This window comes from Artemia sp. Qi Xiang Cuo, chromosome 1, assembly GCF_049724085.1.
Source record: "Artemia sp. Qi Xiang Cuo chromosome 1, ASM4972408v1, whole genome shotgun sequence".
NCBI classification, from domain to species: domain Eukaryota; kingdom Metazoa; phylum Arthropoda; class Branchiopoda; order Anostraca; family Artemiidae; genus Artemia; species Artemia sp. Qi Xiang Cuo.
Genome location: NC_142794.1, coordinates 18,863,589 through 18,888,444, shown reverse-complemented (window position 1 = coordinate 18,888,444; position 24,856 = coordinate 18,863,589). Strand labels below are relative to the sequence as shown.

Below are 24,856 nucleotides of genomic sequence, written 5' to 3'. Positions count from 1 at the left end.
TATGAAAGGAGTAGTCGTATAAACTTTGAGGGGAGGGGTCATTTGACTGGAAATCTGTAGTTCTGGTGTTCTTTTTAAGAGTCAAAAGTGATCGCAGGGCGAATAGATTCCCTTCCCCCCCTCCGCCATGCCCTATTTTCCAAAAACATCCGATCGAAATTTTGAGATAGCCTTTTTGTTCAAAATAGTCTAAAGTCCACGTAACAATACCTCTGGGGTCAACAAAACACTCCAGAGCCAAGGGACAAGGATCAAAAGCTATGACCCTGGGAATATAAGGTCCAAATTTCATATAACAATGCCTCGGGGTCGACTAAATCCTCCAGAGTACCAGGGGCAAGGGTTGGAAGCCATGCCCCGGGGGCACATGAGGCTTTTACGGAAGGGGTGGTCGTATAAACTTTGGAGGAGATTTATTTATTTGGAAATTTAAGTTCTAGCCCTCTTTTAGAGTCAATAGTGATTGTGGGTAAATAGGCCCTCCCCCCTTCCTACGCCGTCTTTTCCCCAAATGCATCAGCTCGAAATTTGAGATAGCCCTTTTGATAAAAAATAGTCAAAATATCATACAACAATGCTTCCGGGGCTGACACAACCCTACCCCCCCAAAACCCGGGTTTAAGGTTGTAAGTTATCACCCTGGGGTATCCATAAAAACTCTTCCATAGAAACCTTATATGCCCCCGGAGCATAACTTCCCCCGAGCCCTTTCCCCGGGGCTCGGGGAGGGGGGTGGTCTGTAAACCCTGAAGGCATTGTTATGGGATCTTTGGAATGTTTTGAACAAAAGGGCTATCTCATAATTTCGATTGGAAGTGTTTGGGGTGTAAGCACTTCAGCCACCTTACCCCCCCCCTATAGATAGTGCCGAAATGGTATCAAGTGACAATTTTGAGTTAGTCGATTGGTTCTAAACCACAAAAAAATCTAATGTGTAACCTTCAAGTTACAAAGGACATACTTTCGCGTGGTTGTGTATTTATCCTTAAAAATACTTGCGGTCCATATAAAACGAACAGTTATCATACACCGTTTATTCATTAATGCCCATAGTTACGAAGCATTGTATAGTTAAAGACCAGCAATTAAGAGAAGGTCATTGGATGCTTTCATGGGTGGATTAGGGGGGTCAATTGGAACCAACATTGGCAAAATCTCCATGAATGATTTTTCAGATAGATAAAAAAAGGGGAGTTTTCCCCCGCAACCTTACTAAGGATGCAAGAGAATGTCGATCGGGTTAACTGTCTCCCCTCTAAAGAGTATGCAATATTTTCCTATTCATTGATGTATAATACTTTCCATTTTAACCGTTGTGTTCATAATCATGCTTAGTTTTTTTTTAATTAGGGTAAACTTTTCAAAAGCATTAAACGTCAATAAAACGTCAGTAGTAAATAAAACGTCATAAAACGTCAGCAATAAAAAGTCAGTAGCACCGTCAATAAATACAAATAATTCAATAGTTTGATCCCATTTTCTTCTTTCTTGCTCTCCTTCCTCTCTCAGACCAAAAAAAAGCTTGGGCTAGTATTCGTGCTTGTAAGACCCTCCTTGATTGGGAGGAATACACTACGAGTAAGTGTTCATCGTGGTTAGCTGAGAGGAGTAGCAATGCGCCCCTCTCTATGGAAAGTGTGTTTTTAATGACCAACTATAATTTTTAAACATTGAAATATTGGAAGACACAAAAGACACAAAAGAAGTCAAGTTTGGTTACCCCAACTATAATTTTGAACTATAATTTTTATACCAACTATAATTTTTAAACATTTAAATATTGGAAGACACAAAAGAAGTCAAGTTTGGTTACCCCAACTATAATTTTTATACCAACTATAATTTTTAAACATTGAAATATTGGAAGACAAAAAAGACACAAAAGAAGTCAAGTTTGGTTAATGCTACAAAAAAAAACAATAAAATAGGATCAATATATAATAGCTCAGAAACAAATTTGGGCTGTATATTTGCACATTAGGGGGTGGAGGCAAAGCATAGCATGTATTAAATAGGTAACCTAACCTAAACTAGGTACCCCCCCTCCCCTAAATCCCAAAAACAACAGTTTCAATATTGTAATCGCAATGAAAACCACGCTTTGCATTCCATTACTCCATTGCTAATACCCGTTTGATGGGTATCCATTAGTATGCTAATACCCGTTTGCGGGTTTCGTGTCTGGTTTCCTTGATACAGTTTGTAAAAAGTTTGTATCTTTTTTTGTATTTGCTCTCGTTATATCCTAGTTTTTGTTTGCGTTTGTATTAGATTTTATTTGGGCCGTAGGAGAATTCAATAATTAGATTTTATTCGGAACTTAGGGCGTGCATGGGGAAAATCCCGCCATGTAGCATATTAGAAATATACATAAATAGTAAGCTCTTCTTTCTCCCTTCTTCTTCCAAAACGCTATCCTATTGATGCACCATCCGTATGTTCTCTGAGAAAAAAGACAGTAATCAGAACCCATTTCTTGTAGAAGCCGAGCCAGAAAATAATTTTCATAAAGCTACACGGGCAGCAGCCATAGAGGGTATAAGGGTTTCTAAGGCGTATCGTCCACCTCACGGTAAGTTTCTTATCGTTCTTCTATTATTTTTTATTCTGTTGGTTTGACTATTTACTATAATTTTCATTCTCTAACAATATTGTCTTTCTTCTTTTATTTTTTCAATAATGAAAAAATGGATATGGATGACGAAGAAAAAACGAGGTAATTTGTAAACAGTAAAAAAAAGAGGAAAAATATAAATATTTTGGCCTTCTCTTAACTGCTAAACTTAAGTCAAGGAAAAAAAAAAATAAAAATAAGTGAGGGAAAAAAGAAGCAGAGGCATAAATACATAGAAAGGCATATAAAGAGGCATAAAGAGGACTATTAAAGAGAAAAACGTAAAATAAAAGAGACGAAATCGTTTCTCAATTAACGATGAAAAGGCGACTGAATAAAAACCCGATCATAAAAGACGGATTCAAACTTTCAATTGTGAATTTTTTAGTATAATGAGAATTAATTTTGAGTTTTTAAATACTAATCTTTGTCCAGATATGGTAATATCATATTTTTCATTTTTGTTCCGTATCGGAAATTTCATTTCTGCTTCTTTTCCTTTCATTTCAAGTTCCAAAACTTGATGATACGAAAAATATGAAAAACCAGAATTAATATGAGTGTCGTAAATGGGGTCAAGATAATTTCCCCTATCATCTCTATTACGTAAGAGTCACTTCTTTGTGGATATACCAGTATTTGTATTTTTGGATTTAAACTACTTCCTTGAAATCTTGTGCGAGACTTCCAATAGGAGCAGTAATGGAGGCGTTATCAAACAAAATTAAGTGGTCTGGGTTGTCATACACATGTTGGACCAAAACAGAGCTAAAACTTTGGGCTTTTTGCTTAATTTTATAACTTTGTCGATTGAAGTTTAATGTTCCAGTAATATTTCTCCTGGTTGCTGGTGAGTCATTTCAATATTGAAGCAACTGCAAGAACAGAGGATTTTAAAAACCCTACCATCCAGAATAGAGATGGTTAATGTCCTTTGCCATAGTCGACAAAACTGTTGACTAGAAAATGTATTCTAGGTCTTTTTTACTCCTCCCAGTTCGTTGCTCAATTTCGGAACAAAGATTAAAAGATTAAAGCTTTTTCTATCACCCTCCAAAGGAATGGTTTCAGTTGTAAATTTTGGTGTCGGTGCATTTTTCCACCTCTTCTTTATGGTTCCGGTAATTTCGTAGAGTGGAATATGGTACCACCTTGTATCTTTTACTGGTAGGAACTAGCAATATGGTTCCAATTGGTTCTAATTGTGGTTACTAATCGGAACTATAATATACTTCCAATGCAAAATAATATAATTTCCTTGAGTTAATTCACTTCTCGGCCTGTAGGAGCGTAGTACATGCTCATATCACCCGATAAACTAAGTATAGTACAACTCCTTTTTCACTCAAGGATGGTGACGGGAGAAAGGTGCAAGTACCTATCGTTGGAGTCATGCCCTGGGGGCATATAAGATTTTATAGAAAGTGTTGTCGTAGAAACTTCAAAAAAGCTCATTCGATTGGAAATTCAAAGGGCTAGCGCCCTTTTTAACAGTCGAAAGTAATTGGAGGGCAACCAATCCCCCTCTCACGCCCACCTTTTCCCCAAACACATTAATTCAAAATTTTGAGATAGCCATTTTGTTCAACGTAGTTGAAAGTCGAAAGTGATTGGAAGGCAGCTAACACCCCTTCCATGCCCACCATTTATTCAAACGCATCCAATCACGATTTCGAGATAGTCATTTTTTTCATCGTAGTTGAAAGTTCTTGAAATTGGGTCTTTGAGGATGATAACACCCTCAAAGCCCCCAGGGCAAGAATTATAAGTTATACCCTGGGAGCATATAAGGTTTTTATTGAAAGGGTTGTCGTAGAAACTTCAAAAAAGGGAACTGTTTCCGATGAAAACTTCCATCGGAAATTGAAATGGCTAGTGGCCTCTTTAATAGTCGAAAGTAACTTGAGGGTAACAAACCCCCCTCTCACGCCCACCATTTCCCCAAACACATCCAATAAAAATTTTTAGATAGCCATTCTTTTCGACGTAGTTGAAAGTTCTGGAAATTATGTCTTTGAGGATGACAAACCCCCAAAGCCCTCAGGGCAAGGGTTGTAAATTATGCCCTGGAGGCATATGAGGTTTTTATAGTAAGCGTTGTCGTAAAACTTCAAAAAGGGTTCATTCGATTGAAAAATGAAAGGGCTAGTGCCCTTTTTAATAGTTGAAATCGATTGGAGGCAACTAACCCCCCTCTCATGGTCTCCATTTCCCCAAACATATCCAATCAAAATTTTGAGATATTTATTTTTTCAACGTAGTTAAAACTTCTGGAAAGTGCGCGTTTGAGGATAAACAACCCTTCAGAGCCGTTAGGGCAAGGTTTTTAAGTTATACCCTGGGGCATATAAGGTTTTTATAGAAAGTGTTGTCGTAGAAACTTCAAAAAGAGCTCATTTGATTGGAAATTGAAAGGTTTAGTGCCCTTTTAAATAGTCAAAAGTGAAGGGAGAGCAACTAACCCCCCTCTCATGCCCATCATTTCCCCAAACACATTTTAATTAAAATTTTGAGATGGCCATTTCGTTGAACGTAGTTGAAAGTTTAGAATTTAAAGGTGGCAAACCCCCCAAACCCCTCAGGACAAGGGTTGTAAGTTATTGCCCTGGGTGCATATAAGGTTTTTATAGAAAGTTGTTTTCGTAGAGACTTCAAAAAGGGCTCATTCGATTGGAAACTGAAAGGCCTAGTCCCTTTTTAGTAGTAGAAAGTAATTGGAGTGCAACTAGCCCCCCTCTCAAGCTCACCTTTTTCCCAAACACATTAAATCAAATTTTAAGATGGGCATTTTGTTTACGTAGATGAAAGCTCCGGAAATTAGGTCTTTTGGGATGATACTCCCCCCAGAGCCCTCACGGCTAAGGTTGTAAGTTATGCCCTGTTTTTTTTTATATAGAAAACGTCATAGAAACTTCAGAAAAGGCTCCTTCAATTGTAAATTGAAAGGGCTATTGCCCTTTTTAATAGGCTAGTCGAAACTGATTGGAGGGCAACTATCCTCCCTTTCATGCCCACCATTTCCCCAAACACGTCCAATAAAAATTTTGCGATAGCTATTTTTTCAAGGTAGTTGAAAGTTCTGGATATTATGTCTTTAAGGATGATCATCCCCCTCCCCCCCCTCAGGGCAAGGGTTATAAGTTATGCCCTGGGGTCATATAAGGTTTTTATAGAGCCTTGTAATAGAAACTCCGAAAACTTCGAAGGGCTGGTGCCCTTTTTAATAGTCAAAAGTGATTGGAGGAAAATTAACACCCCTCCTACCCCCACTTTTCTTCTAATCACATCCAGTCAAAAATTTAGATTGCCATTAGGATTAGCGTAGTTGAAAACTATGGAAATTATGCCTTTAGGGATGACACTCTCTCCACAGCCCTCAGGGCAAGGGTTGTAAGTTATGCCTTGGGGACATATAAGGTTTATAGAAAGCGTTGTCGTAGAAACTTCAAAAAAGGCTCATTCGATTGGAAATTAAAAGCACTAGTGTCGTATTTAATATCGAAAGTGATTTGAGGACAATTAACGCTCCTCTCAAGCCTACCATTTCCCCAAAACATCCAATCAAAATATTTAGATGGACATTTTGTTGAACGTAGTTGAAAGTTCTGGAAATTAGGTCTTTGCCAGCGTTGTCGTAGAAACTTCAAAAAGGACTCATTCAATTAGGAATTGAGAGGGCTAGTGCCCTTATTGATAGTCAAAAGGGATCGGAGGCAAATGCCCCCTCATGCTCATCATCTCTCCAAACACTTCCGATCAACATTTTGATAAATCCATTTTGTTAAATGAAGTTGAATGGTCCGGAAATTATGTATTTGAGTATGACAACCCACAACAGCCCTCAGGGTTGAAGTTGTAATTTATGGCCTGGGGTCATGTAATGTTTTATAGAAAGTGTTGTCAAAAAAAAATCAAAAAGGGCTCTTTCGATCTAAAATTGAGAGGGCTATTGTACTTTTTAATATTCAAAAGTAATCGGAGCGAGAATCACCCCCCCCCCCCTACTCCCAACGCCCATCATTTCTTCAAATATTTTCGATCAACATTTTGATATGGCCATTTCGTTCAACGTAGTTGAAAGATCTAGAAATTATGTCTTTGATGATAACAACCCTCCCCTAAAGTCCTCATGACAAGGGTCGTAAGTTATGCCCTTGGGGCATATAAAGTTTTTATGGAAAGTTTTGTCATAGAAGCTTCAAAAAGGGCTAATTCGATCAGAATTGAGAGGACTAGTGCCTTTTTTATTTGTCGAAAGTGATCAGATTGCAAATGTCTCCCTCCACTTCTATCATTTCCCCAAACACTTCCAATCAAATTTTGATATAGCTATTTTGTGAAGCCTATCAGAAAGGTCTGGATATTATGTCTTTGAGGATAACAAATCCCCCCAGCCCTGAGGACAAAGGGTTTTAAGCTGTGCCCTAGGGACATATAGGGTTTTTTATCGAAAGTGCGGTCGTATAAACTTCAAGGGGGGCTCATTGGATTGGTAATCAGGCGCCCTAGTGCTCTTTTTAACAGTCAAAGTGATCAGAGGGCAGCTACCCGCTCATCCCTACACACACGTCATATTGTCCCGAAATGCATCTAATAGAAATTTTGAGATTGCTGTTCTATTAATAATAGTCCCATTGTTATATAGTAAAGTTCTCTGTGTTGAAACATACCCCAGGGCGTATGGGCAAGGGTTTTAAGTTATGCTTAAGGGGTATGAAAGGTTTTTATGGAAGGGATGGTTGTTTAACTTCAGAAGAGGCTCAGTCTTTCTCCCTGAAAATGACTAAGTCAATATAAAACGAACGGCCATTCATCTAGGGACGAACAAAAAGTAGATAGTCAACGAATGGGGTGGAAAGAGGTTGTTAGGAAATTTTTAAGTGAAAATTTGAACTTTTAAGGATGGGATATAGAGGAAGGCTTTGAATGGATTAGGAAGGAGGAGTTTGCGGTGCTGTGTTGACCTCAGACGGTTTAGTGCTGCAGTGTGTTGTTAATAGTAGTAGTAGCAGTTAGCACAAATCAACGAAGTTTTAGTTAGGTTATACCTGAAACCAAAAGGCTTATCTAACATTATTGTAGTGCTACAAGTGAACGAAAACAATCAGTTTTCTGTTGTTCATAGCAACAATTTTTGCATATTAAAAAATTCATAAGAGTTATAATACAAAGCTAAAAATTGTGGCTTCATTTGGATAAAAAAAAAATATTTTGAGTGCAATATGCCCCTTTGACTTCGGCCTTGATGATATATTTTAGCATCTCTTTAATTTCTGGCTGCTTTAGCCGAATATTTGTTCTTTTGAAATTACTCACAGCTCAGCCATCACGGCTATTTCAAAGAGTAGAGGTAATTTAAAATAATGGAAACCGGCATTAACGTCGGCAAAAAAACTTCAATACCATCTATCGTTTGGCGACACTAGGCATTTTCATTCAGAATAATAATAAGTGTCGGATCTCAGTTCCGGACAGAAAAACGATAACAAAGATGAAAAAAATGCTAAGTTTTGCCAAACACTATATGGCGTTGATAGGTTTTTTGCCAACACAAGCGCCCGTGCCTTTTGTTAAGGTCTATTGTACAGAAAAACGATTACTAAGTTTGAAAAAAATGCTAAGTTTTGCCAAACACTATATGTCGTTGATGGGTTCTTTGCCAACACTAGCGCCTGTGCCAACTCTTCTAAGTTGCTCATACTCTTTGGGTTATCTTATAATTAGCATTATCGCTCTATTACTCTTTTATTATTGTCACTGTTTTCATTCTTTACGCTTCTTCACCTACAATAGAATTTAGTTCTTTTAGCAAATGTGTTATTCATCATGCATGATATAGTTCTCTTTTCCACTTCCCCAATTTTTCTTTCATCAAAAAGCAGAAATTCGTCTCTTGAGTGCTGCAGTCTCGCATTTCAAAAACTTAATTGAAAGTGGATCAACCACATTTAATAGCTTTACTCACATGTATGTTTAAGGTCTATACAATGCAAATTAAGTTAAAACGAAAGGAATTACCCATCGCTCTTTACGTTAAAAGTCCACTTTTTTTTTAATTCTTTAAGAACGACTGCTGAAAAAACAAGGACCGTTGATTTGGAATAAAAAGCTTTCTTAAAGCACTAAAAAAAATTTCGAGCAATGTAGAGGAGAGGGTAGCCCCGTTCATATATGGAATAGTCTCTGTTCGTTTTAAGTTTTAACGTTGCTCCTTACTTTCAGTTGAAAAACCTTGCTTTTTTAAATTTGATTTCCACCCAAATACTGGCAAAACACCAGTCTAGTCTTCTATATTAAATTCCGCCTTATCATAAATTTCACCGTCCAAGGGTCTTTAATTTCAAATCGATGGTAACAGGCTATAGTAAAAAAAAAAAAAAATAATAATAAAAATAAAAAAATCTTGTTTCCTTACTTTTCAAAATGGAGGCTCAAAATCTCCAGTTGAAGGTTTCAAACCTTGACAAATTGATTGGAATTCTTGGTGGATTACCAGCATTTTGAGTCGTTTGTGGTAGAAAATTCATATTTTGCGGTACAAAATGGCTGAAAATACCACTTTGGTCAGTAATTCTCTCGTGTATTTTCAAGGTCTATAGAATAGAAGCTAGTGTAAAAGGAAAAGAATTTCGTGCAATAAACACTTCGCCTTTACTTATGGCCCTTAGAGATGAAATAGTATACGGCCCCCTCTTAGGAACAGAAATATGCTTTGGTATGTAAAATAAGGACTCCCTTTAAAAAAAAACTCCTTCCTCTATTTGGCCAAAAAGAGAAAAATATAAGATTTGTACCTGTGTGTATGTTTCAGTAAATCACCGCCAAATTTTGCCTATTTTCAGCGAGAGTTAATAGACCTCCAACTTGCTTCAATGACATTTCCAAGCAAGAAGGGGGAAATTCCCGTGCAGAAGTCGGCTCATGGAGACGAGGCACTCGTGGTGCCGATGAAAACTTATCTTGGCGCTTGCGTGCACGTGGTGAAAGTAGCGAACGTTGCACTGACCAGTTTAAAGACAGCTATCCAAAACATTTTGAAGAATGTGAAGGATGTGAAGAATGTGGGCAATAGTATTTAAGCTTGTAAAGTTGTGTTTTATGTATATGTTTTTGATTAAACGATACATTTTTTATAATCTTTGGATTAATTATTGTCAAAAGAACACAAACCCATGAGATACTGGATAACATCTTTTGACCATTATAAAGTTATGAAATGTAATGTAATTTGTTAGTCCATGACTACCTGGAAATATATTTAGGGGTCAGTGGGGACATGTGAATAGTGTTAGAGTTGCACGTTCAAGTTGAATAAATTACAGCCAACACATCTTGAACCGTGGGGAATTCCCACCATTTCCGCTTATTTACGGTGTTTTTAATTAAGGAACGGTAAGTTCTCTTCTATTCTCCTATGATTCAACCTTCTAATCTTTTTATGTTTTTATCATTTTGTTAGCTGCAATTTAATCTATTATAAAATTAACTTTGTATGTTCTCAGTTAATAAAAAAAATTCGGGTCGAATATAAGAGACTTCTTTGTCTCAAAAGGAACCTTCACACGGAATTTTTTCGCTATAGTCCAATAATGGAATGGCGATTTTTTTGGGCTCTAAACTTTCGTTTTTAATTTTTAGATTGAATTGAATAAGCAATTGACCACCCCGTTAAATAACCAACAAAACATTCTTAATAGGGCTTACTAAGAAGAAAGTCGAAATTAATTATTTTCACCTCTTAATCTTCCGTGAGGAAGGGAAACTAACTTCTTGAGCATCTCCTGTAGGTGCTGTATTCTACAAAAGTGCATTTTACTAAGAAAAGTGATCTAAACTTACCTTGGTGTAAGACTAAATAGGGAGGGTGCAAAAATAAGGAAAGAAAATATTGCTATACATCCAATGTTTTTATTTTTGACGAGGAAGGAGTAACTAATCTCATAGGTATCCTATTGGGGAGGGGGAGCTCTTGTTTACGAAGCTAGATTCCACTAAGTTAGAGACTTACAAATATACTTTGAACTAAATGAACATGGCTGCCAAATTTGCCACGCAATATTTTTCTTCTTGGTTCTTTGTAATATTAAATAAAAAAAACAAGTTTTTTAAACTGAAAGTAAGGAGCGACATTAAAACTTAAAACGAACAGAAATTATTCCGTATATGAAAGGGCTCTCCCTCCTCAACGCCTCGCTCTTTACGCTAAAGTTTGACTCTGTCTCACAACTTTATTTTTTAAAACAATAAAAAACTTTAGCGTAAAGAGCGAGGCGTTGAGGAGGGGACAGCCCCTTTCATATACGGAATAATTTCTGTTCGTTTTAAGTTTTAATGTCGCTCCTTACTTTCAGTTTAAAAAACTTGTTTTTTTATTTATTTAATTTCTGATCGTTTTTCAGTTGATGCAGCTTTTATTTTGGCTCCCCGTCATTGAATAAGTAAACAAAATTTGCATAAAAATTTTACTTTTCTTTTGCTAAATGGCTGTCTCTAAATTAGGTTCTGACGTAATTTACAAATTAACTTACGTAATTCGGTTATGAAGGAGGCTGTCCCCTCCTCAACGCCTCGCTCTTTACGCTAAATTTTTTTTATTGTTTAAAAAAATAGAGTTGTGAGAAAGTCAAACTTTAGCGTAAAGAGCGAGGCGTTGAGGAGGGGACAGCCCCTTCATATACGGAATAATTTCTGTTCGTTTTAAGTTTTAACGTCGTTCCTTACTTTCAGTTAAAAAAACTTGTTTTTTTTATTTAATTTTTGAACGTTTTCGAATTAATGCAGGTTTTGATTTTGGCTCACCGTACATGAATAATTAAAACAAAATTTGCATATTATATTTGGTTAAATGGCTTTCTCGAAACTTGTTTAATTTTATTTACGAACGTTTTTATTAGTAATAAATATACGTAACTTAGAATTAACTTACGTAACGAACTTCTATATTCATAAATTTTTAACACGTATGTTAGGGGGTTCGCCCCCTAGTCAATACCCTGCTCTTTAAACTATAGTTCGAATTTTTTTTTCCAGTTCTTTAAAAATGACCTCTTAATCACAATCAGTTGATCAGTTGAAAAACTTGTTTTTTTTTATTTAATTCCTGATCTTTCTCTTTAATAATGCTGGGAAATCCGGCGCCCCCTTCATAGCAAGGTCCCTTCCCCCATGCAATCGGCCTGCATGGAAAGATCCTTCCATATAGCCCCCCACCCTCTCCTTCCCCCACCTACCAGAAAAAATCTCCTCTGAAAAAGTCTGTATACTTCCCAATAACCAATACTATATGTTAACATTGAGTAAAGTTCATAACTTTCAGCCCTCCCCTGGGGACTTTGGGGGATCAAGTCATCCTAAAAGACATTTTTATCATATTTTCGACCATGCTGAACAAAATGGCTATCTCAAAATTTTGATCGGGTGACTTTGGGAAAAAAATGAGCGTGGGAGGGGGCCTAGTTGCCCTCCATTTTTTTGGTAACTTAAAAAGGGAAATATAAATTTTAATTTCCGTTCCAATGAGCCCTCCCACGATATTATAGTACCACTGGGTCTATACGATCACCCCTGGTAAAAAAAAAAGAAAAAAAAACAAAAAAAAAACAAATAAACACGCATCCGTGATCTTTCTTCTGGTAAAAAAATGTAAAAGTCCACATTTTTGTAGATAGGATCTTCAGACCTCTAAAGTAGGGTTCTCCGATACGCTGAATATGATGATGTGATTTTCATTAACGTTCTATAACTTTTAGGGGGTCTTTTCCTCTTTTTTCGAAAAATCAGCCAAATTTTCTCAGGCACGTAACTTTTGATGGGTAAGATTAAACTTGATGAAACTTATATATTTGAAATCAGAATTAAAATCTAATTCTTCTGACGTATCTATTGGTATCAAAATTCCATTTTTTAGACTTTCGGTTACCATTGAGCCGGGTCGCTCCTTACTTACAGTTCGTTACCACGAACTGTTTGATCTTTGTTCTTGTTCTTTGGTAATATTCAGTTCTTCTCGTCTTGTTAAATCCTCCTATCTTGTTATTTTTTCATGATTTCCTTATCGATAGTCGTTTTTTTATTGTCGTGGCGATTTAGTAGTTGTGCTCAAAGATTTGCCGCTAGCCAAGTCGTCCTAGCCAAGTGTTTGGCGCGCTGAACTGACAATCCTATGTCCTTCGAGAGAGCGGCTCACGTCCTGGTATTGCTGATTTTTTGGATTGGGATTGGGATCAGCGGTATGACTCTGTAGGCTCGGCCGGAGTCAACCGAGTTCCAAATGCATGCCTAGAAAAATCTAGGGAAAAAATAAAATAGGCGTTTGCGTATCTGCGCAATTGGTCATTGGTCTGCGTGTGAAAAGTTTGTTTAGTTTTAAGGTCAGCAATTTTAGCTATTTTGTCAAACAGTTAAGATTTTTTTTTCTTTTGTTAGAAAAACAGGAAATCTTTCTAAACAGCAGCAGTATTCAATTCAATTCAATTTATTTATAACCTGTCAAAGCAAAAAGGGCGCAAGTCCCCTAAATGACAGAGTACATAAGAGAAACAAAAGAAAAAAGACAAGGAAACACTGAACAAAAATAAGTAGCTTTTACAATCATAATAATCTTCCGTGAGGAAGGGAAACTACCTTCTTGAGCATCTCCTGTAGGTGCTGTATTCTACTGAATACAGCTACTGAATACAGATTAGTGAAGGAGTAACTAATCCCATAGGTATCCTATGGGGGGGAGCTCTTGTTTACGAAGCTAGATTCCACTAAGTTAGAGACTTACAAATATACTTTGACCTAATGAACATGGCTGCCAAATTTGCCACGCAATATTTTTCTTCTTGGTTCCTTGTAATATCTTTGTTCTTGTTCTTTGGTAATATTCAGTTCTTATCGTCTTGTTTAATCTTCCTATTTTGTTATTTTTTCATGATTTCCTTATCGATAGTCGTTTTTTTATTGTCATGGCGATTTAGTAGTTGTGCTCAAAGATTTGCCGCTAGCCAAGTTGTCCTAGCCAAGTGGTTGGCGCGCTGGACTGACAATCCTATGTCTTTCGAGAGAGCGGCTCACGTCCTGGTATTGCTTATTTTTTGGTTTGGGATTGGGATCAGCGGTATGACTCTGTAGGCTCGGCCGGAGTCAACCGAGTTCCAAATGCATGCCTAGAAAAATCTAGGGAAAAAATAAAATAGGCATTGCGTATCTGCGCAATTGGTCATTGGTCTGCGCATTGGTCTGCGTGTGAAAAGTTTGTTTAGTTTTAACGTCAGCAATTTTTGCTATTTTGTCAAACAGTTAAGATTTTTTTTCTTTTGTTAGAAAAACAGGAAATCTTTCTAAACAGCAGCAGTATGCAATTCAATTTATTTATAACCTGTCAAAGCAAAAAGGGCGCAAGTCCCCTAAATGACAGAGTACATAAGAGAAACAAAGGAAAAAAGACAAGAAAACTTATACACTGAACAAAAATAAGTAGTTTTTACAATCATAATAATCATAGACATAATCAATTCAATTTTATTCGAATAAAACATAACACAAACACCAGTAACAATAAAGATCCTAGAAGATAACTTGTTAAGGACCAAAAAAAAGAAAAAAATTAAAGTAACACTGAAAAAAAAAATAGAAGAATAAAACATGGGTAATTAGAGCAAATTTGTTAAAAATGGAAAGATTAAATTATAATATCATGTTTTGTTACATTTTTATACAACTTGTAGAAACTTGTGGCAAGTTCAACACTGGAGGGAATTTTGTTCCATTGAATAATAGATTTGTAAATGAGAGATTGCTCGGCAGCACTTGAAACGCATTTAGGAATTTTAAAAGCTCTATTGGATGAGCAAAGATAGTGGGCTTCCGAACTACTACTATCATAATAGTCTAGTAGTTGAGGTGGAAGATTATTGTGGAAAGCAGAGTAAGCAAGCGATAAGTTTAGTTTTTGTATGATTTGATCAAGTGGAGCTATGCCAAAATCTGAATACAAATTACATACAGCTTAAATTTACAGCTTAAATTTTTTGGGACAAAAAAGAGTTACTAGTCTAAGAGGCATATGTAAAAGGAAATTAGCAAATTTAAAATAAATCCGATGAACAAGTTTTTTTTTTTAAGCAGAAAAAATTGCCAAATAGGAGACAGAGCAAGAAGATGAGGCACAGTTAGACTATTATAAAGTTTAGAAAGATGGAAACGACTAAGGTGTGTAACGTTAGAGACAAGTGACGCATAAGCTAACCTTGTCTTTTTTTCAAGATTTTGGATGTCAAGCTCAATAGTTTCCTTAATTGAGTTTCCAATGGGTATTCCCAGGTAAATAAGGCTTTTAGAGAGGGGGATACAAGTTTCAGTAAGTTGGAGGGATTTATCAGAGTATCCTTTGAGGTTGAAACCGACAGCTACAGTTTTATCCACATTAAAACTTAAACAAATCTGCTGATATTCTATTTTTAACTTCGAAAATGTGCTCTCACAACCAGAGAAAGTGCGACTCAGATTTAGGATATCATCAGCATACGTAAGTAAAGAGGCGTCTAAACCCCCGTAAATACAGGTGGATTCAATTCGTAGAAGTAGAGGGATTATTTAGTTCAAACTTTTATCATACTTGTAAAAATTGCACGACCTAAAAAGTATATGTTTTCATTATGTCAACAAACATTTCTCATTGATGTCAGTAACAAATACTGCCTACCGAGAAGCATTTTCCTATGTGAACATAGGATTGGAAATAATCCATTTATATTTAATTTTTCGGATTTCTGGAAAAGAAATGTGGCTATTTTTTCTCCTTTATTACAACGATTTATTTCAGCTACACACTGAATCGGTCTACGATTTCGACGGTTTTTGGACTTCAGCGATAGGATAATGTTAGTTGTGCCGTTTTCCAAGAGAGCTTGATGGAACGGGTACTGAATTAAAGGGAAAAAACACAAATCGATATAAGTTGGGCAGTACCCTTGCAAAAACTAATTGAAAGACTCTTCCATGTTCCTATTGGAATATTAACTGATTCGTTGCTAATCCCTCCGCTAAGGTTAAAGCTAAATAGAAAGAAACCCTGGGTGTCACTGGTAGAGGAGGCAGAAAAGGGACATGCATCCTCCTCCAAGATTTTTCTCCCTTTCCTAGGTTCAGAATAATAACTTTTTGAAGCATTTTAATTCAAAACATCCGTTTTGATGTTTTCACTGATGAAACTGAAAAAATGCAAATTCTCCCCCTTAAATTTTGAAAAATACACTTTGTCCTTCTACTCCTCTAAATTTTAGGAAATTGGCACCTCCGAAAAGGATGATGTTTTCATTACTCCTTAGTAGATGGTGCTCCAAGAGGAACTTTTTTGCCGGAATAATATGCTTTTCGGGATTTTGATGAAAGTACTGGTTCGTTTCATAGTGGAAATTGCTTAGGTCTGTTGAGATCACAGTATAAAGATATAGCAGTAAGTTTACCGCAGATAATTTCTGGCTCTTCATTCTCAGTGCGAACAAACAGCTCCTCCCACTTATTCTTGCATTAGCGCGTACAAACAGCTCCTCTCATTTGATCTGCCATCAGCGGTCCAATTACCCTGGAACACGTATTTTGGCAGAAACTTTCTCAAAATGCCTTTGAAACCAACTTGAGACTTCGAAACCTATTTTTAATTCCTAAAAACATCTAATAATAACATTGCACTACTAATTACCGATTATCATATATGTATTGGAATAAATTAATTTAAAATTAGTTTCTTCAAAGTTTAGTGTTCCAACGTTGAAGCCAAGTTTCGCGTTCAAGAGAAATGTGACTTGTCTACCCGTGAAAAGATCTAATGTCGCTTATGTTTATACGTTCTCTGGACCACTCGCACCTCGGTCCGGGTTTTTATAATGGGTGAGATAGGGAAAGATCATATTGCCTATAATTTATATACTGTGGTTGAGATTAATACCCAAGTTGGACTTTTTACAACCTCTTCATATAGATAAGTTTTTGTTTTGTTTTTGGTACCATTTGACCCAATTATTTTTTGTAATGGTATCAAAAGCCGTAATTACGGAATTCCGAAAATTGTCAGGAATGTTTTGGCAAAAATAGAATGTCACTCAATACAAAATAGTCTTTGTGGAACAACTAAAATGTAATAATTCTGCCACACCCATACACTATCTTTTTTGCACTACCGCAAATAATTTTTTATGGATATGAATTTCAAAATACTTTTTCCACAATATAAGTTTTTCAAAGAAAAGTAAAGAGCCGCACTAAACCAAAAAAGTGCAGAAATAAAGTCAAATGATAATTAAAGCGTGTAATGAACATGCATCCTAATCACTAATAAAAGGAAAATGCATTAATCTTTTAAATTCATTAAAATTATTCATAATATTTTAGTGAGGAATCAGGGGAGATACGTATTTAGTGCGAGGATTAGATTTAGTCCATCAAAGTAGAGGGAGGATTTTTGAAATTGAAGTGTGATATATGCTCAAACCGCTCACGGTTTAATTAGAGGGTTTAGAAAAATGTAATCCAGAATGACTTCTATCCCATGTGTTTTTATTATTATTCTCTTTGATTACTAGAGTTTATGACTTTAACTTACTGTTTTGTAATAAATAGCAGCAGATTTTCTAACTTAGATCTTGGAGTACTTTCTAATAAATGGCATCAGATTTTCTAACTTTTACCTTGGAAAACATTTGTAGACTATTAACCTTTGTAATACACTCTTGTTTGAAAAGAAATATATTACATTTTAAAGGCTCCTATCAAGAAAGTTCTACTAGGCTGAAGCCACTTGTAGTCCTACTATACTGAAGCCACTTATAGTTATGCTATGCTCAAGCCACTCAGTTTATTAGATGGTTCAGAGAGATGAATATGTATTTCAGAGTGACTTCTATCCCATGCCTTTCAATTATTGTCCATTTTTGTCTTTGCGGATTAGAAATTATGTCTTTAATTCTAGAAATTATGTCTTTAATTCTAGAATTATGTCTTTAATTCTAGAAATTAGAAATTATGTCTTTATACTATTCTGTAATCAATAGCAGCAGATTTTCTAACTTTCATCTTTGAATATTTTCTTAGACTATTACCCTCTGTAATACACCCTTCTTTAAATAAAATTATTAAAAACAATTTTTTCCACAAAATAAGCTTATCAAAGAAAAGTAAAGAACTCCATTAAACAAAAATGAGCAAAAATAAAATCGAATCATCTACCAAGCGTGAAACTACCACAAATCATAACATAATTTGCACTTTACTGAAAAAAATACAAATGAATGTGCATTGTCAGTTAAATATACATATACTGATATTTAGTAATCAAAATGTTAAAATTGTTTGATTTATTAAAGTTATAAAACTAAAAACATTTATCTTTTCAGTAAAGTGCAAATTATGTTCTGGCCTTGGGAAGGCATAGGAATTTTGTGCCCAACTTATGTTAATTTCTGCTCGTTTTGAGTTTGAATCGGTTATTTATTGTAATTTCTATTCATTTTGGGTTTCATTTATTTATCGATGCTGGTTTGTGGTAGTTTCACGCTTGGTAGATTATTTGATTTTATTTTTGCTCATTTTTTGTTTAATGGAGTTCTTCACTTTTCTATTTTGTGGAAACAGTTTTTTTAATTAATTTCTGTTCGTTTTATATTGACATAGTCTTTTCTGGGAAAAAGAAAATAATACTTTAAATCTTTTTGATTTTTTTAAGACTTCACAGTTTGGCCTGCTATTTGTATGCTGGAGGAAAAATTTTCAGCAATTTTTTACAAAATACACCCTTTTAAAAATCTGGACACAAATGGTAGTGTTTAATTTAGTTTCATACCTCTTTTAGTTGCCCTGGAATGGAAAACTTAATACCATTAGAAAAAAAATCTGTTTACTTTCTTTGATAGCTTGGATACACTTACGCTATTTTGATTTGGTTAAATCTTAAGAACAGAAGTAACCCGATAATTTGAAAATAATACCCTCAGTCGTTCTTAGGATACTGCTGAGATGCCTTATTGGGAATTAGCATTAACACAGTGCATTTTGATTTAATCTTAAGGCAACATATAGTTTTTAAACATAATGGTCAAATGAGAGAGTGGGCATGGGAGGGGATTAGTTGCCCTCCAATCATTTTCGACAATTAAAAAGGGCATCAGCAAAATTTCTATTTTAAATCAAATGAGCCCTTTTCGAATTTCCCACGACAACTCCATCGATACGAAGTGCCCTGGTCTAAACAACAACAACAAATAATACCTTATACCCACATTGATCTTTACTATAAGAATGTCAAGCCTTCCAGTCACTTTCGACTATTAAAAATGGCACTAGACCTTTCGATTTCCAATCGAATGAGCCCTTTTTGAAACGACAATCCTTTCTATAAACACCTTATACGCCCCCAGGGCATAAGTTACAACCCTTACCCTAAGGGCTGTTACGGTGGTTGTCATCCTCTAAGACCTAATTTCCAGAACTTTCAACTGCGTTAAACAAAATGACTATTCAAAATTTTTATTGGATGTGTTTTTGAAAATGATGGGCTTGAGAGGGGCGTTAGTCGTGCTGCAATCACTTTCAACTATTAAAAATGGCACTAGCCCTTTTGTCATCCTTAAATACATAATTTCCAGAACTTTCAACTACGTTGAACAAAATGGCTATCTCTAAACTTTGATTGAATGTTTTGGGGAAATGGTGGGCGTGAGAGGGGGGTTAAATACTCCCCACTCACTTTCGACTATTAAAACAGGCAATTTCAATTTCCAATTAAATGATTCCTTTTTGAATTTCTACAACAACTTTCTATATAAGCCTTATATACCCCCAGGGCATAACTTACAACCCTTGCACTGAGGGCTCTGAGGAGTTTATCATCCAAAAAGACCTAGTTTCCAGAACTTTCAACGTTGAACAAAATGGATACCTCAAAATTTTGATTGGATGTGTTTGGGAAAATGGTGGGCGTGAGTGGCGCGTTAGTCGCTCTCCAATCATTTTCAACTATTAAAAAAGACACCAGCCCTTTCAATTTTCAATTGAATGAACCCTTTTGAAGTTTTTACGACAACGCTCTCTATAAAAACCTTATATGCCCCCAGGGCATCACTTACGACCCTTGCCCTGAGGGCTGTTGGGGGGGGGGAGGGGTTGTCATCCTTAAAGATCCAATTTCCAAAACTTTCAACTATATCTAAAAATTTTGATTGGATGCGTTTGGGGAAAAGGTTGGGGTGAGAGGGGGGTTAGGTGCCCTCAAATCACTTTTGACTATTAAAAAGGGCACTAGCCGTTTGAATTTCCAGTCGAATGAGCCCTTTTTCAAGTTTTGACGACAACGATTTCAATAAAAACCTTATATGCCCCCAAGGCATAACTAATAACCCTTGCCCTGAAGACTGTGGGGGAGTTTTCTGCTCAAAGGTATAATTTCCTGAACTTTAAACTGCGTGGAACAAAATGGCTATCTCAGGATTTTGATTGGATGTGTTTTGGGAAATGGTGGGCCTGAAAGGGGTGTTAGTTGCTTTCCAATCACTTTCGACTATTAAAAAGGGCACTAGCCTTTTCAATTTGAAATTGAATGAGCCCTTTTTGAAATTTCTATGACAACGCGTTCTGTAAAAACTTTATATACCCCCCAGGTCATAACTTACAACCCTTGTCCTGAGGGCTGTAGGGGGTTGTCATCCTCAAAGACCTAATTTCCAGAACTTAAAACTACGTTGAATAAAATGGCTATCTCAAATTTTGATTGGATGAGTTTGTGGGAAATTTGCGTGTGAGAGGGGGGTTATTTGCCCTCCAATTACTTTTGACTATTAAAAAGGGCACTATCTCCTTCAATTTCCAATTGAACAAGAGCTTTTTGAGGTTTATAAGACAACGCTTTCAATTAAAACCTTATATGCTCCCAGGGCATAACTTACAACCCTTGCCCTGAAGGCTGTGGGGAAGTATCCTCCTCAAGAACATGATTTGTATCTGGAAATCAACTAAGTTGAACAAAATGGCTATCTCAAAATTTTTATTGGATGTGTTTTGGGTAATAATGGGTGTGGGGGGGGCAGTTGCCCTCCAATCACTTTCAAATATTAAAAAGGGCACTAGCCGTTTGAATTTCCAATCGAATGAGCCTTTTTTTAAGTCTCTACGACAACGCCTTCTATAAAAACCGTATATGCACCCAGGGCATAACTTACAACCCTTGCCCTGAAGGCTGTGGGAGAGTATCCTCCTCAAAAACATAATTTCTATCTGAAAATCAACTAAGCTGAACAAAATAACTATCTCAAAATTTTGATTGGATGTGTTTCGGGAAATGGTGGGCGTGGAATGGGTTTTAGTTGCCTTACAATCACTTTCGACAATTAAAAAGGGCACAAGCTACTCCAATTTCCAATTGACTGAGCCCTTTTCGAAGTTTCTACGACAACTTTTCGATACGAAGTGCCCTGCTCTAAAGGAAAAAAAATAATAAATGATACATTGTGCCAACATCGTTCTTATGTGCCCTCAGCGCATAACCTAAAACCCTTGCCCCGAGGGTTGTGGGGGAGTATCCTCCTCAAAAATATATTTTGTATCTGGTAATCAACTACGCTTAACGAAATGGCTATCTCAAAATTTTTATTGGATGTGTTTGGGGGAGTGATGGGCGTTGGGGGAGGCTAGTTGCCCTCCGATCGCTTTCGAATATTAAAAATGGCACTAGCCACTTCAATTTCCAATCGAATGAGCCATTTTCAAAGTTTCTACCACAACTCCTTCGATACGAAGTGCCCGGGTATGGAGAAAAAAAAATATAATACATTTTGCCCACATTGTTCTTTACTTAGGCAGCGCTATCGCATCGCCTATAATTTCAAAGGCTGTAAAGATTGTAATACACTCTGATTTTTAAAGGCTCTATTTACAGAAAGTTTATCACCAAAGCACTTTTGAACCTTTTCCTCCAAAAATTCTTTCGAATACATTTAAAGATTTGAGTCTCTTTTAAAATAGCATTCGCTTTGTAAACCATAGAGTAATTGTATGGGCAAGCCTAAAGCCAAAACAGTAGAGTCTTGATTCAGTAGGAGGCCTATATGCGGTTTCAGTAATTGTAAAGAATTGTTTAACATTCGCAATAAGAAACAGGAGTATGCTACAGTGGGAATCTTCTTTTATTTGTCATGAGTTTTAAAAGCTCGATAAATTAGTAGAATTCAAGCCGAGGGTAGTTTAAACGCTGGTGCTCAAGATATTAACAGCATGTTTCAACGAAAAAAAATGTTACAGTTAAAATCAAGTTTTAAGTTGTTAGCATCACCTAAAATGAAGATGAAAACAATCGATAACACATTCTAAGCCCTTTTAGTGATCAATATAATTTCCTTTATCTACAGTTTTCCAAGTAAGAGAATAATGAAAACAATATATGAAAATCGTATCTAAACGGTGCAATAAAATTTTAATTTGGGTATATACCAAGATAATTTATTACAGGGAGATAATATTAATTATCAGAATTTATTTGTGCCCAAATAAAAGAAAGAAGAGCAGACCAATGAAAAAAAAGAAAAAATAACAGAAAACTTCAAAACCAGAAAATACAATCAAACTTCGACTTCTTCATTCAGACCCGCAGATAAGGTGTAAAGGAAAAAGTTGCAATTCCTCTTTTCTCGGCATTTTTTTCAGAGGACGGCACATTGTCAATCGGGTCCACCATAAACGGCAATATTTTCATAATCAATTCAACACTGCTGTAGTATTTTGTATTATACTCATGTTTACTCCGAATTTAGCCCCTTGTATAGTTTTTTATGCAGCTTTTCGCTGCATAAAAGGATTTTTGAAAGTTTAAGTTTTATAAAAGTTGGCCTGGTTTCACCAACGGCCATTACTCGTTGAAGAGGAAAGGGGTAGATACTTAAAATAAACTTACCTATAAAATCTTACCTTTGCGCATCTTACCTTAGTTAGAAGTTCAAACGAACGAAAAATATATCTGCCTTCGTAACAAAAAAACTATTTTTCCTCTTCAACTTGGAAGCAAAAAAAACAAAATTTCCGAGAAATTGTTCTTCTGTGAAATCTCTCGTTTAATTTTACCATGCAGTTTGGTAAACAACTATTTTACTTGTAGGTCGTTTTCATCCAGTTTTGACCGTCAAACCTTTATTAGTTGCTAAAACATGATTTTCGATAAAAAAAAAGTATCTCACCAGAAGTGACTCTTGATTAACAACGACGCTAGAAAAAGTTTTCTGTGTGACACGGACATCAGCTAAAAGGATTTATTCTCGGCAAGTCATGTCTTAGCGCCAAAGTACTAGTTGCAAAAAGTCAATGGAGAGGGAAGCTAGCTCATAAGACTGGCTGGTGAAAAATATCGTAAATAACAAATTAAAAGGCAATTCATTTGAAAATTATCCGTGCTTTCATTGTCGTAATCAATTCTTCTGAGCGAGCTAGCATTAATAAGATATCTTAGTCATGATGTTGTAAAGTTTCCAAAAATACTAATTATTTCTTGAAGTTTTTGAATATGAAGTATAAAATTTTTCTAAATTTTAACTGTTTTTGAAGTCGTGATTGTAATAGCTTGAATTTAGTGCTAAAACCACTGGTCAGACTATTAGAGGGCTGAATTCACGTTTGAAGTCTAATCATTTGTTGCCTTTTTGCAGATAACAGTCTGACTGCTAGCTGTCTGCTCTGGTCTACCAGTCACGAATATCAATGGACAACTAAGCTGGCTTCGCTTTCTAGTAGTGCGCTCCAGCATACCTTATCCGACTTATCGGCTTAACAATAACCCTCCTAGATTTAGTCTGTGAAAACATAACAATGAATATTTATATGACAATTTGTTAATAAAAATGGTATGGACAACTAGGTACAACGTAGGGCTCCACCGTCACGGTTGCCACCCGGTAAAAAAAAATCATTAGATTTTGGTGATTTTTCAATAATATAGTGATTTATGTGCTGATTTAGTGTTTTTTTTATTTAGGCAATCTAAAAAATCACTGGAAATAGTGGTAAATCACTAGGGGTGGCAACCTTGCCCGATCTAACCATAGCTTATTTACAGATGCCGTAAGTTGTGCTACATTTCATAATTACTTTCCCTTCTTTTGCTCTGCACATAATATTTTACATTTTCGTATTTTTAAGTGATTGAAATTACGCTTACATATGACATCACTCACCCTCACTTTTCTTGTATTTAACCCGGGGAGTGGCTGTAGCTTATTTACAGATACCGTAAGTTGTGCTATATTTCATAATTACTGTGATACTTTTTCTCTGCATATAATTTTATTGGCTTTTGCATTTTTAAGCGATTGACTTTTTGCTTACATATAACATTAACCATGGACTACATATAGATCTTTACATGGAGGAAATTTTCATGTGGGAAGGGATATCGATATGAAGGGGGCGCCGGATTTCCCAGCACTATTTAAAAAAAACGATCAGAAATTAAATTAAAAAAAACAAGTTTTTCAACTGAAAGTAAGGAGCAACATCAAAACTTAAAACCAACAGAAATTATTACTTATACGATCGAGTTCGCCCCTTAGTCACTATCTTCCTCTTTGCGCTAAAGTTTTTTTTAGTACTTTCGTAAGAACTATTTCTTTCAATTAATGGCCTTTGTGATTAGGCGGTCCTTTTTGAAGAATTAGAACACAGCTGAGTCGACTCAGCCAGAGTCGACCCAGCTTTAAATGGATACCTGGAGAAATCTGGAGAAGGTAAACAGGAAGGGTGTGCAAAAGCACAAGATGGTTGGCTCCCAACCCCCATTGCACTTCCTGGCCATAGGGCCAAGAAACAGAGATCAGCACCACCGGTAGGGACTGTAAAGTCCAATGCCGCATTCTTTACCATTTTTTACCTTTTACTTTTTGCTTACATATGACATTACCCATCCTCACTTATCTTGTATTTTTCTAGGATAGTGGTTGTAGCTTATCCGACAATTAATCCTGACCATTTCAAATAGTGACCATCCTAACCTTTGACGTCGTTCACCTCTCGTCAACCGCTAAGGAAAAGTAACCGGGCTTGTCACACGGGTCATTGCAAAAAGTGTCATTGCAGATGGTGTTACAGTTTTTCGTTCGTAAGAATATTCACCGGTAAAGGAGTTTACATTACTGACCTAGGAATAAGGTGGACATGCAACTTAATGCTTTTTTTGTGCTCTTTCAGTAGATAATATTCGTTTTACTCGGAAATTCAAAATAAGCCCTT

The 24,856-nt window shown here is 36.1% G+C and overlaps 1 protein-coding gene across 1 annotated transcript in view; it reads left to right on the top strand.

The window, feature by feature from the left end:
- Nucleotides 1–9,750, top strand: part of LOC148956080 (uncharacterized) — an 85,703-nt gene extending 75,953 nt beyond the window's left edge. Inside the window, exons 11-12 of the mRNA XM_089093957.1 lie at nucleotides 2,483–2,572; nucleotides 9,457–9,750. Of these exons, the coding sequence (XP_088950083.1) occupies nucleotides 2,483–2,572; nucleotides 9,457–9,686 (320 nt within the window). The 3' untranslated portion in view covers nucleotides 9,687–9,750. The remainder of the gene's footprint in view (nucleotides 1–2,482; nucleotides 2,573–9,456) is intronic.
- Nucleotides 9,751–24,856: the final 15,106 nt, after the last annotated feature.